General features: G+C 43.7%; 1 protein-coding gene across 1 annotated transcript in view; it reads left to right on the top strand.

Annotated features, from left to right (window-relative positions):
• Positions 1–13,882, top strand: part of slc38a12 (solute carrier family 38 member 12) — an 83,739-nt gene that overhangs the window by 12,155 nt on the left and 57,702 nt on the right. Inside the window, exons 6-7 of the mRNA XM_035912610.2 lie at positions 1,336–1,416; positions 12,796–12,895. Coding sequence (XP_035768503.1) covers positions 1,336–1,416; positions 12,796–12,895 — 181 coding nt within the window. The remainder of the gene's footprint in view (positions 1–1,335; positions 1,417–12,795; positions 12,896–13,882) is intronic.

Below are 13,882 nucleotides of genomic sequence, written 5' to 3'. Positions count from 1 at the left end.
TCCTCTTACTCATGCAGTTATCCAATCAGCAAGTCACATGACAGCAGTGCAGCTACAGACAAGTTAATATTCACATCGAACATTAGAGACATGGCATCTCAAGCAAGTGCTCCAATGACTGGCTAACGACATGAATTTTATACATTTATCAAACAAAAATGTAAGAAATTGTCAGTTTTATGCGATTTTATATTAAATATTTTTCAGATTTTCACAATTTGGCAAATGAAACAAGGTGGAACAGCCTCTGAGTATAATTATCATCATTTCTGGCATTTCCTGAGAAAAACTTACATTTGTTAAAATGCTTTAATGTGAATTCTTTAACCCTTTAAAGCCGGTCGGAGCGGGCACGCTCTGTTTTGCGTAACTATTTTTAAATCCCGGTAGCTCTGCAACCACGTGAGCTAGCGCAATAATTTTTTTTGCATATGAAACCGGAGGAGTTGTACTTACATCTTATGCCATCAGCTTGTCCTCGGTCACAGTTTCCTTCCACATATAGCTTTGCAAAAACTGCATAAAAAGCACTTGCAGCAACAACAACATAATATTCCAGAAACACGCTTTGCCGATCCGATCAGCTGTTCATAACACTTCCTACCTTGGATTAGACATCAGCGCAAACTATCGCATGTCCGCCATGACCTGCCCGAAACCGGAAGTGACTGTGTGGTTTCTGGGATGCTTAGGACTCATATTGCACTGCTGGAAATAGTTTATTTTGATGCATATGCTGTTTTTTTGCAAATTTGCATTATAATATTTATTTTTCTTGCAGTGTATAAAAATTGGTGTATTTCAAAAATAAAACTATGAAGACACTCAAAATAAATTTCCTGTGGTGGGAAACTATTTTGTGCAACTTTTTTGTATTTACAGTTTTGAGGGATAAGCCTCTTAAATTTCTCTAACTAGAAATATATGTTAAAAAAACAAAAATGATTTTCAATTTTTTTTGTAGTTTATTGCACTTTGTTGCAATTTATGTAATTACTATGCACTTAATGCAGACATATTATTAAAATTTAGGCTGTAATGGTTGTATTGATGTATAGCAACTTGAAATGCTCCCAAAAATGGCTCCACAGCATGTAAAAATATAATATAATCTCTGGTGGACTTGGTTCTATGGTAGGTCTTAAAGGGTTAAATAAATGTTGTAAATTTGTAGCACATTTTAAATCAAGTATAAAGACACTTGATTATATATTTTATATATATGTGTGTGTGTATATATTTTTTGATGGATAGATATAGTTATCTCAGTCTGGGCTTATCTGACTCCTAGCACGTGGTGTCTTTACTCCCGTCGTCTGCTTCCTGTCTTCACAGAGAGGTCGGGGCAGGCCGATCATTTTGACATCATGGAGCGGGTTGAGATGGGTCAGATGGCCTCCATGTTCTTCAACAAAGGTAATAATCTTCTCGCCTCCAGCTCCTTCTTCATCTCCTCTCTCTGCCCATTATTCAGCCATTATTCAATTAACTTTCGACGTCGCCATCATTAGCCACGCGTAACATTTATATGGAGGAGTAGTGAGGGTTGTGTGGGATAATTCAGGAGAGATTTTTTTTTTAATGTCCGGTGCTCACATTTACAAAAGGAAGACTGCTGGCAGTTTAATTGGATGTAATTATAAATGGAAAAACTGCCTCTGGTTTTAATTACCTGTTTGAGACCCTATCAAGGTTGGTAATCTCTCTGCCTTGCTTGTGGGTGGGTGAGTAGGTGAGTGAGGGTATAACCTGCACTTGTAGCATATTCCTGAATGATTTGGGGGCTAATGAGTTCTCTGTGAAGTTTTGCTGTTGAATTAAAGGCAGAATCACCTTCAACCGGAGACAGACAAAGCCCCGAGGCTCATATCGGAGCTCTCGTCTCCTCCTCTCCTCCTCTCCTTGCTCCTCTTGTCCGCTTGCATTAATCCAGCCGGCTCTTCTTCACTCGGCGCGGGTGCCTCTACAGTCTGCAGCGTTGTTGCAGGAGTAAAGCAACAGCAAAAGGTCGAAGCTCTGACAACCTCATTGCGCCGACACGCTCGGTCCTTCAGCGTTTCGGCAGCAGGTGGAGCACTTGGCACACACTCGGTGTAACACATCCGCTCGGCTCATGTTCACACCCACACGTGTGAACGCACTCATGCATGCTGTCATGCAGCTCATGCTGTTAAAGCTGCAGTGTGCTCCGTACAGTCTGCTCGTCACTCGCTCGCCTGTTCTGCTTGGTTAACATGCTTAAAAAACATAAAAACGAGGCTGACTGACGACCTTTCCCACCATGAAACGACTCCATACAGGTGAAACACGGGCAGGTATCGACTGGTAATAAGGAAATGAGTTTTCTCTCCTCTTCTCTCTCCCTCATGTGGTGAGAAGCAGCCCAGTCACTCTAATCGGAAATGAATCAGCCCAACACGTGCTGGACGAGGAAAGAGACGGAGCTCTTTTCTCTGTCCCGATTACACCGACCTGCTCAGCTTCTACCTGCTCGCCACCTTCCTAATAATAATAATAATAATGGATTGCATTTATATAGCGCTTTTCGGGACCCCTCAAAGCGCTTTACAATACCACTATTCATTCACACACACATTCACACACTGGTGGAGGCAGCTACAGTTGTAGCCACAGCTGCCCTGGGGCAGACTGACAGAGGCGAGGCTGCCATATCGCGCCATCGGCCCCTCTGGCCATCACCAGTAGGCGGTAGGTGAAGTGTCTTGCCCAAGGACACAACGACCGAGACTGTCAGAGCCTGGGCTTGAACCGGCAACCTTCTGATTACAAGACGAACACCCAACTCTTGAGCCACGATCGCCCCTGTCCACTTCATCCACTTCTCGTCTTGCAGTCATGCAGTTTTAATAAGCAGGCACTGACTTTTTAATATTTGGGTCAATACGTGAAGACACAAATGCGTGTTCCCAGTTTCCTGAAAAAAGTAAACTAGACGCAGAAGGCTGGACTGAGTGGTAGAAAAAACAAGAACTTAACCCCTGACACCGATAGCAGACGTCTCTTTGCTCTAACCCAGGGGTCTCGAACTCCAGGCCTCGAGGGCCGGTGTCCTGCAGGTTTTAGATGTGTCCTTGATCCAACACAGCTGATTTAAATGGCTAAATTAGCTCCTCAACATGTCTTGAAGTTCTCCAGAGGCTGGTAATGAACTAATCCTTTGATTCAGGTGTGCTGACCCAGGGTGAGATCTAAAATCTGCAGGACACCGGCCCTCGAGGCCTGGAGTTGCCCACCCCTGCTCTAACCGGTCAGCATAACAGAAGGGAGAAAACTGTTGTGGGAAATGAAACATGAACTCAATGTAATGGAGTCTAAACTCAGCTTAAAAGTCAAAATCTTATTCAAACAAACACTTTGATTGTAGACATACGTACACACTGATCACACCTGGTTGCAGGTCAAGGCTTTCATCAAACCAAAGACCTTCGGATTATTTGGCAATGTGCTTTCTCTCGATCCACAAAAGGGATCTTTCAGGCCCTTCAGCAGAACTATATGCTTTGTAAACTTCTTACATTCATAATAAAAAACTAAATAATACATTTGACGATAAGGCAAAAGTCCCCAAAATCCTGATATGGGAATTGTTTATTGGTGTGAGGAAATTCGGTGATGGAAAAGAGTTTGACAGACTCATTCAGTGGCCGCTGAACTTCACGTGACCTTCACGTGCTCAGGCTGATTCTAATTCATGCAAACACCTGAGAACTGATATAACTGTTAGGAAACACTCGTCACTGAGGTACAGTAACAGTGTGTTTGTCTCGTGTCATTTTATATGATTATAAATTAAATTTGAGTTGATTTTTTTGGGCCATAATAGATGAAAATAATCAGCAGATAATCTGATAATGAGGGAAAAATTGAGATCTGTCTTTATTTTTTGGTTCTGTATGTCAGTCGGTGTTTATACAGAATTTAGAGGGTTGTTTTCTAAAATTAAAAATGTAAACGAAACATAATCCCAGCCAGTCTATCAGGGACTATTTATAGTCTGTATGGAAATGTCTGGGCTGAGCAGTTTTGTTTCTTTGTAGAGGCGACAACTTAATCCAAACCAAGTCCACAAACCCCGACCCTAAGTTGTGAGGGATTATAGGTGTGAGGAGACAGATGTTGACACCTGACAGCCGGCAGTTGTCTTTTCTTGGAAAGCTGAGTAAAACAAAACGAGCTGAGGGCAGACTGCAGTCTTTACTGACAGGCGCATTCAGCGCTCTTCATGCGTTATTAACGAGAATGGGTGCAAACAAACGCCTTCACGCTGTGCTAAAGTTACAGGACTTTAAAACAGTTTTATCACCGCCTGCAATTCTTCAAAGACCTGCAGGCGTGATTGCACACTGTCTTCCTGTCCCGCGCCGTAGCAGGCAATTAAAAAGCATCTCTCCTGCTGTTGAATAGGCACTCTTAGAGGGCATTCGACTTCCTCCTGGGCTGAAATTGACGTGACGGTGGCAGCAGCGGTAAAGCAGGCTTGGAATAAGGCCATGGATATCGTATCAGCCTGACCTGCAGCCACTGACAGGAATGTTGATGGAGGCAGGTTTATCTGCGCCTCTATGGAAAGGTGCTACTATAACCTTCACATTGACGATTTGAAAGTTGATTAGGAGACGACTTTGGCTAAAGTCACAAAGGCAGAGAGAGAGGGAGGCGAACGGGAGTGCCATCCTCGCATCAGCGTCTCGTCCCGGCGTTTCGTATTTTTGATATGATTTGCGTTTGTCCACGGCTCTGCAAACACAACGCTTGTTTCTTCAACGCAAGCCGCCCTTCCCCTGACATATGGAGGGCCGTGGACATGAATACTGATTTATCTGTCGTAACACAGACCTCTGTCTTTAATGAGAGCCAAACATGGGCACATCCATTTTTAATACTGGAGTGACTTTTACTTAAATGTCATACTTGTGCATGCAGAGCTCTGGCAAAATGAAAACCAGCAGGGCCCGAGCCACTGGGAAGATGAATGGACACGTTTGCTCCAGCATGGCTCCTGATCTTTTTCTATAAGTCACACACGCCTGTTTCCTGTAGCAGTTTTAGGATCATTTAATTTCCAAATTTTGTTATGATCAACACAGCAGGTCAACAGCACAAGTTCAGTCCTGGGAAAGTGGTCTCCTCTCTGAAGGCTTTACTTCTGTTGTATCCCCCCTTGTACTACTGAATGCTTTTGTCTTTGTAACTTGCAGTGCTTTCATCCATGTGATAAAGCAGTCCCCTTCCACGCAGAAGTAGGCAATACTTTTTGATGCATTCTCAATCATCCAGGAAAATAAATCTCCAAAAGTTGATTCTGTTCATCTGGACGTAGCATTTTCTGGGAGAAACGTTTCGTCACTCATCCAGGTGACTTCTTCAGTCTCAGCTGACTGCAGGTTTCTCCAATCTTATAAACAGTACATTTGCATGTCAAAGGAGCTTGCAAAGAAAAGCGTCTGGACTTCTTTAAGTTGCTTGAAGACGTTTCACCTCTCATCCGAGAAGCTTCTTCAGTTCTAAGGTCAAATGGTGGAGAGTCCCAGATATAAACCTAGTGGGAGTTTCCCCCCACAGAGGGACAAAAGGACCCCCTGATGATCCTCTAATCGCCTGAGCCAAGGTGTGAAACTGGGTGTGGGTCCCAATCAGCCAGAGTTTCGGGTGAGCTCATTGTGAAACCTGGCCCCACCTTATCATGCGAATTCCTGAGGTCAGATGGCCCAGGGTGTGAGTGGGCGTTAAGGCGTCTGGGGAGGGAACTCAAAACTGGATTATAGATGGCAGAGAGTTGGTGTCGTAAACCACCGCCTCTGTTCAAAGATGGTCGCTCACAGTGGACATAGATGGCTTCTTTCACTCCTCTTTCAAACCATCTGTCCTCTCTGTCCAAAATGTGAACATTGGCATCCTCGAAAGAGTGACCTTTGTCCTTAAGATGCAGATGGACTGCTGAGTCTTGTCCTGTGGAGGTGGCTCTTCTGTGTTGTGCCAAAGTACAACAGTACATTTGCATAATGACTGAAACCAGCCCACTGAAGGAACAATGGTCTGTGAGGTCAAAACACGCTGCGCCAAAAATTGGTCCACCCCAAGGATCGGGTCCCCCGACACAAACAGAGTAACACAGTGTACGCTGTTAAGTGCAGGAGGATTGCCAGGATTTATACATCGGGGAAACCAAACAACCTCTGGCGAAGCGGATGGCACAACACAGAAGAGCTACCTCGTCAGGTCAGGACTCTGCAGTCTGTTTACACCTACAGGCCAGTGGACACTCTTTCAAGGATGAGGATGTAACATCCTGGACAGGGAGGAACGCTGGTTTGAGCGCGGAGTCAAGGAGGCCATTTACGTGAAAAGGGAAAGACCATCTCTGAATTGAGGAGGGGGCCTAAGGGTACATCTGTCACCATCTTACATGCTGTGATTGCAGCCATTCCCCAACTCTCTGTGAATGGTACTCATGGTTATTGATCAGTGGTCTTTGATCAGTGGGTTTTGGTCAGTGGTTGTTGATCAATGGTCATGCGAATTTGCATAATTATGATTAAGGAACTGACCTTACAGCCCATTGTTCCTTCAGTGGGCTGGTTTCAGTCATTATGCAAATGTACTGTTTATAAGATTGAAACCTGCAGTCAGCTGAGACTGAAGACGTCACTTGGATGAGTGACGAAACGTTTCTCCCAGAAAACGCTACGTCCAGACGAACAGAATCAACTTTTGGAGATAGGCAATACTTTTATTTTGCTAACTAGCCTAGTGCCAGCACTTCCTGTCTTGTTGTCTTCATTGTCATTCAGCTGTCTTCTCCCGTGATCTGATGCTGTCCAGCCCTCTCGCTGCTTTTGCAATCTGTGAAACGGACAAACTACCGTCCATCAGTGCAAGAGCGAAAGACTGACTCGTGGAATCAGATTGATGGAAAGCAAGTGTTTAATGTCATTCCTGGACTTTACGACTTCTGTTACTGCAGAATATCCTAGTAGGCAATCATTTAGAAAACCACCTCGAGGTGAGAGTCAACGTTTATGGCGTTGTGTTGATGACACAGTTTGCAGGTGAAATGACCGAACAATGAAGCTTCTCGGGAATTTTGTCTCTTTGTGTTTGGACAAAAAAAATTCTAAGTAAAACTTTTTTTGCATCACGTTTTACTTTATTGCAAAACATAATAATCAATGTGCATTTTGTTAGTGAGAGCATTTCTTTTTTTATTTTGTGCGATTTAAAATACATTTAAGCATTTAGGATCCATTGATATACACGGACTCATTGTCACAGTTACTGTTTTTGGTTATTGTGTCGCTGGTTACATGAGAATGACACAGCAACTGACTAACTTCTGCTCCGACTTAGAAGGGAGATATTCTCCAGATGTTAGTCTGAGAGATTAGTGATTGTTTAGCGCTGGGATGCCACACACAGCTGGACGAGTGAAACTCCTCTTTCTGTGAGTGTAAAGACGGGTAACTACATTCATCCCTGAAGTATACTAATATAAGATAAAGAAATGCAATTTCAGCAGCACGTCTCAGTTTTTCTACATGATAAATATGTCGAGCCGTCCATCGGTTTGATTAGCGACTGTTTGTAGTTTGTGTTCATCAGAATTTCCCTTTGAAAGTCCCACAGAACCTGAATCTGAGGAGAGGGCGACTACTGAGGTCCGAATAAAAGATGACAGCTCATTTTCAGGCATCACAAAACCAAACTGCTTCACCTTAAAGAGCAGGCCACAGGTGGCTTAGTACTACAGTACGAATAAAATATTATCCCATTCCTTTTAGGACTTAAATGGTATTAAATCCCTCCAAAGTGTCCTTGTAGTCTTAACTAAATGTGGTCTTTGTGCTGTTCTGTCAGTTCCTCCCGGGCAGGTTTTCATGTCTGCTGTCAGTCAGAGGAAACGTGCTGATGGATGGCGGCGGTGTTTCGCAGCTACATGGAGTCCTCAGCTCCTACACGAAGGCCCATTTTGTAGCCCGCGTGCCTGCGGCTCGGAGTAATTGGGAAAAATTAGTCGCGGTGCAGCGAAGGCCTGCACGCCCATGGTCATGTGGAGCGCTCGCCTTTCTATCATTTACCGACTGCAGCAGCAGAATACCCCGCTACCTGTTTCTCAATGAGAAGTCTCATCCATGTTCAAATTATTAATGCCGGTCCAGCCTGAACCCGGACATTTGCTGACCACAGCGCTGTCGTTAGTTTGCAGCAGGCTCTGAACTTGGGACTGTTTGGAAATATCTGCCATTTAATTCCTGCACCTGTGCTTTCTGTAGTAATATATGAAGGCGCAGTGACCTTGGTGTGAAAACCAGACTCAGTGCAGACAAAGCAAGCAGGTTAACGTCTAAGCTCACGCCATATTCCAGCAGCATGCAGAACCACACGTTTTCTAAATGACTTCATGAGTCTGTCACATTCTTTTGGCCCATTCTTCTTCACAGCGCTGCTTCAGGTCAGAGGTTTGCAGCTTTGTGGAGCTCAGGTTGAGGTCTGGACTTTGGAAGAGTGCACCTTTTATTCTTTTTCAGCTTTTCTGCTGTAGATTTGCTGCTGTGCTTGAGATCATTGTCCTGTTTTATGATCCAGTTTGGACCAAGCTTTAACACTTGAGGAGTTTATGGGCGACTCAGTGGCTGCAAAGTGCTCTAACTAGGGATGCACCGATACCGATACTGGTATCCGGGCCGATACTGTAAAATGTGTGTGTACTCGTAAAAGTTAACCGATACCATGAACCGATACTAACTTATTTCATTAATCAGAGGGTGGCTTGTCATTTCTGTTGTAGTTTTTTAGATTGGCCACTAGGGGGACATCCCATGCTAAACAGGCACAGGGTTAGGCGAGTGAGACTGGCAGCTCCAGATAAAAAAGAGAAACTGGAGGCTGCTGTAGCTAGGCTAAACAAAATGTCAGCAGTGTGGAACAGCCAACTTTAACTCAGGTTTTGGAAAAGCGATGAAAAATGTCAAGAGAAAATCCACGGGCAGTTAAAATAACAGAGGCTCTGACTCATTTTATCGCTCTGGATGACCAGCCAATGCCGGTCGTGGAAAACATAGGGTTGCACCGTCTTCTCAGCATACTCGAGCTGAGATATGAAATTCCCAGCCGCCCACACATCAGGGAGATAATGGTGCCAAAACTTTCTAAAGAGGTAAAGACAAGCAGTGTGTGCGCGATGTCAGTCCTCGGTTTAGTCAATGCCAAATACTTTCGTTATTTTGTTTGTTTACAATATGGACACTCTGCAACAATTTAAAAGTTTATTTTATTCTCAAACCTAATTTGTATTTATTTTATTCCAAACAGAAGTGTTTATTTATTATTCTGAAAGCTCGAGACAGTGCCAATAGTTCAGAGATATTTTGTTAAATTACAATGTGGAGACTCCGCAATAATTTAACAGAAGTGCTTATTTTTCACTAGAAATTTTTTTGTGGTCATTTTTATTAAGATTTTATTTTTTATCGGCAGAGAATAAAATAAAACCTGTGTGTGTGTGTGTGTGTGTGTGTGTGTGGTAGAAGTATCGTTTTTTGTACTCTGTATCGGCAAGTACTCAGATCCAAGTATCGGTTTGAAAAAATTGGTATCGTTGAATCCCTAGCTCTAATTTCAATTTCAATTCAATTCAATTTTATTTATATAGCGCCAAATCACAGCAAAAGTCGCCTCAAGGCGCTTCATAGATACAGAGAAAAACCCAACAATCATATGACCCCCTATGAGCAGCATTTTGGCGACAGTGGGAAGGAAAAACTCCCTTTTAACAGGAAGAAACCTCCAGCAGAACCAGGCTCAGGGAGGGGCGGGGCCATCTGCTGCGACTGGTTGGGGTGAGAGAAGGAAGACAGGATAAAGACATGCTGTGGAAGAGAGACAGAGGTTAATAACAGATATGATTCAATGCAGAGAGGTCTGTTAATACATAGTGAGTGAGAAAGGTGACTGGAAAGGAAAAACTCAATGCATCATGGGAATCCCCCGGCAGCCTACGTCTATTGCAGCATAACTAAGGGAGGATTCAGGGTCACCTGGTCCAGCCCTAACTATATGCTTTAGCAAAAAGGAAAGTTTGAAGCCTAATCTTAAAAGTAGAGATAGTGTCTGTCTCCCGAATCCAAACTGGAAGCTGGTTCCACAGAAGAGGGGCCTGAAAACTGAAGGCTCTGCCTCCCATTCTACTTTTAAATACTCTAGGAACAACAAGTAGGCCTGCAGAGCGAGAGCGAAGTGCTCTAATAGGGTGATATGGTACTACAAGGTCATTAAGATAAGATGGGGCCTGATTATTTAAGACCTTGATCTTGAGCTCTAACCATCACCTTTGTATGAGGTGTTGTTATTGCTGTTGTGTGTTCTCTAATTGTGGTGCTGTGCATTATCATCAGTCGTCTCCAATTCGGTCTCATCTCTTTAAAGGACGTTGTTCCAGAGGTCTTGTGGTTTGTCCGTACTGCCATGTTTTTTTCAAACGAGTCATACTTGTGCAGTCTTTTCTAATTGTGCTTTCATGAACTTTGACCTTTAACGTGCTAACTGAGGCCTGTGAAGTCTGAGATGCAGTTCTTGGGTTTTTTTGCACGGTCAGATCTTTGGGTGCCAAAACGACAGCTTTTATAGAGGTTCTCACATTTACTGGTGATTAATTAATAAAGAGCATTTGATAGCAGCACCTGGCTGCTGCTCCCCTTTTAATTGCAGTAAGGCTGTTCTTTGTGCAGGCCTTTGTAAAAACCCCGTCCTGTTTATGTTTCACGGGTCTGCGTCTTTGTTCTTACCAGAACGAGCCATTCACCATGACATATGTGGTACATATGCTATTAAAATGTAATGGGTATGTTCCATTTTGACACTGTATTGACCACATGATTAATTGTTTCATTTTCTTATAACGATAATAACCAGCACACTCTAATAGAGTATGGGCTAAATTAGCCTCGGATTACTCTTTTAGGGCTCCAGACTCTAATGTTGCATTCTGACTGTTGTGAGTCAGCTGACAGCTTTAATTACAACGAGATGAATGGTTGTTTATTAGGCTGCCACTTCCTCGTGTTTTCAACTTCTGTCACTGCTCAATTTAACTGTTTGATGGGCACCCTCAGCCATAAAAGAAGCAGCGCAGCCCTTAAAGCCGTAAATCTGTCAACTTTTATTTCTTTTTAATCGACTGTACGCTCTAATTTCCTTGGCAGTAATGAATTAGCCGAGGGGTCCGGTTGGACGGTCGAAACCCCTTCTAAGAATTCAAGAGGATGATGGATGTGTGGGGCACCGTGTTGATGTGTCTGCTGGTGAAAGCTCTCGATCTTGGCTGCATGGCGAGAGGAGGACAGATGGTTGAAGAACTTGTAAAGAGTAAAGGCTGATGAGGAAAATTCCCTTCATGGAGCGATTAGTTTTTTTAATTAACGCTATTAATATATTTCATTGAACCAGTAAGACGTGCCTATGCTGTGCAGGCCGCTGTCCCAGAAAAGGGATGGAGGGATGTAATGAGCAGAGGTGTAGATGGGAGTGCATTTTAATAGAGATGGCAAAGTTTCACACTTGTGGTCCGTCGCTCATATTTCATGATGAAACGTTGAGACGGACGCTAAAAATGACAAATGCGTCTCCTCGTCACTTATTGATCTCGTGTTACTTTGTTTTTATTCACGTAGAGAAACCATAATTACCAAATTATAAGCTTTAATGGGGAGTGGTACGTACACACAGGAGTGACCCACACCAGGCTGTGATGGCTCTGTCCCCGTGTCTGCCGCCTGCCTGCTAATCCCTGATGGTGGAGTTGCCATCTGCACTCAGTTTGGATCCAAGTTGTCCTTAAACACCTCACCGAGCCTGGAAACCAACCGTCCATCAACGCACTACCCTTCTATGTTTCAGAAACTCTGAGAAAGACTCCTGTCCTCAAACTCAAACATAAATATCCCATCATGTAGACTGTATATTTATGGTAGTTTTGAGTATCCTTAGTTCTAGGTAGTTTCCACAGTGCGTGGATGTCATACTGGGAAAGAATGAGATTGCTGATACAAGAGGTGGAACTGAGCTTCCTCTGAAGGATGTCTCATTTTAGCGAGAGGGTGAGGAGCTCGGTCCTTTAGGAGCAGCTCAGAGTTTCGAGGAGGCAGTTGACCATGATGCCTGCTGGGTTCTTCCTAGGTGAGGTATTCTTGCTGGGGGAGGCCCCGGTGCAGACCCAGGAGATACGATCTCTTGGTTGACATTGAATGCCTTAGTGCAGGTGTGTCCAACTCCAGCCCTCAAGGGCCGATGTCCTGCACGTTTTAGACGTGCCCTAGATCCAACGCAGCTGATTTAAATGGCTAAATGACCTCCTCAGCATGTGTTGAAGTTCTCCAGAGGCCGGGTAAGATGAGATCTTAAACCTGCAGGACAACGGTCTTTGAGGCCTGGAGTTTCCCACCCTTGCCTTAGTGTCTCCTGGTAGAGCTGGAGAAGTTGGGCAGGGAGGGGGAGGTCTTGACACTCTGTTTAAACCACTGCCCCCTGATTCAAACTTGGACCTGGACGGATGTCTTGTAGTGAGGCTCTGGACCCAGATTGAAGGATCAAATTTGAATTAATCCTCATTTTATTCTGAGCATTTGTCTGAGACTACAAGACAAGACCAAGATATGGTCCTTTTATTGGGTTGACCAAACCATTTGTCAGAATTTGGTCATGACTAACGTCCGTAGCTTTTCTGAGTACAATACATCCCTGACTCATTAATATGTTTATGTCTTTGTTTTTGTCTTTCAGTTGGTGTCAATATGTTCTACATCTGCATCATAGTCTATCTTTATGGAGACCTGGCCATCTACGCAGCAGCTGTGCCGATATCGCTGATGGAAGTTGCCTGGTAGGATTATTTTTGGATTTATTTCGAAATAACGAGATTATATTAGAAGTAGACCTACTCTGCTTGTCCTTAGCCATGTTTAATATAGAGACTAAAGTTTCAGACCATAGAGGTCAGTGTATGTACAGGTAATCTCTTCTCACTTTGGTGATTTCATTCCGGTCAGACTCATAAATACTCAGGAGCTTCTACTCGCTGGACTTCATAGAGCCAGTTCATAGGAGGGGCTTGTGAAGTTGTACAGAATTAATTAACATTAAGCAACAAGGGCTCTCTCTGCTGCAAGCCCCGTTTTGCTTTGAGACATGAAGTGAGGCACTCCAAAGCAAAATGGGGCTTGCCTCCTGTTTTTGTGAACACGTGGAAATTTCTGTTGTGGTTTAACTTCACTTCTAATTTGTTCCTATTGTTTGGAAACAGGTGCTGCTGTAGAATCTTATCGGGACTATTAATAAGTATTAGTCTCAGTTCTTTTATGGGTATTGACTTTGTACCAAAAATGAAAGGGCATAAGTACTCAGTTTAATATTGTATTATTGAAACTGTATTCATTTATTTACTCAAATTAATTTGGACATTAGTGTAGGAGCCAGTGTAATAAATATTTAGCTATTTTGCTGAAATTATGCCTTAAACATTAGCTTGCAAAAGCCGTCTGTTCCACCTCGGCTGTTCTGAGTGCAGAAACCCCGCCCACCTGGCATTCAGAACATTTCTTTGAGGGGCAGCCAATCACAAAGTTGGCTAATAGGGAGTGCAGCCTTAAAGGGGGTGGGGCTAAAGTGGCAAAGCTGCTCCAACGCAGCTGATTTAAATGGCTAAATGACCTCCTCAGGATGTGTTGAAGGTCTCCAGAGGCCGGGTAATGAACTAATTATTTGATTCAGGTGTGTTGACCCATGGTGAGATCTTAAACCTGCAGGACAACAGTCTTTGAGGCCTGGAGTTTCCCCACTCTTGCCTTAGTGTCTCCTGGTAGAGCTGGAG

Source organism: Neolamprologus brichardi, chromosome 4 (assembly GCF_056152115.1).
Source record: "Neolamprologus brichardi isolate AB-2024 chromosome 4, ASM5615211v1, whole genome shotgun sequence".
NCBI lineage: Eukaryota > Metazoa > Chordata > Actinopteri > Cichliformes > Cichlidae > Neolamprologus > Neolamprologus brichardi.
Note: the sequence above shows the minus strand (reverse complement) of the source record. Positions and strands in the feature narration are given on the sequence as shown.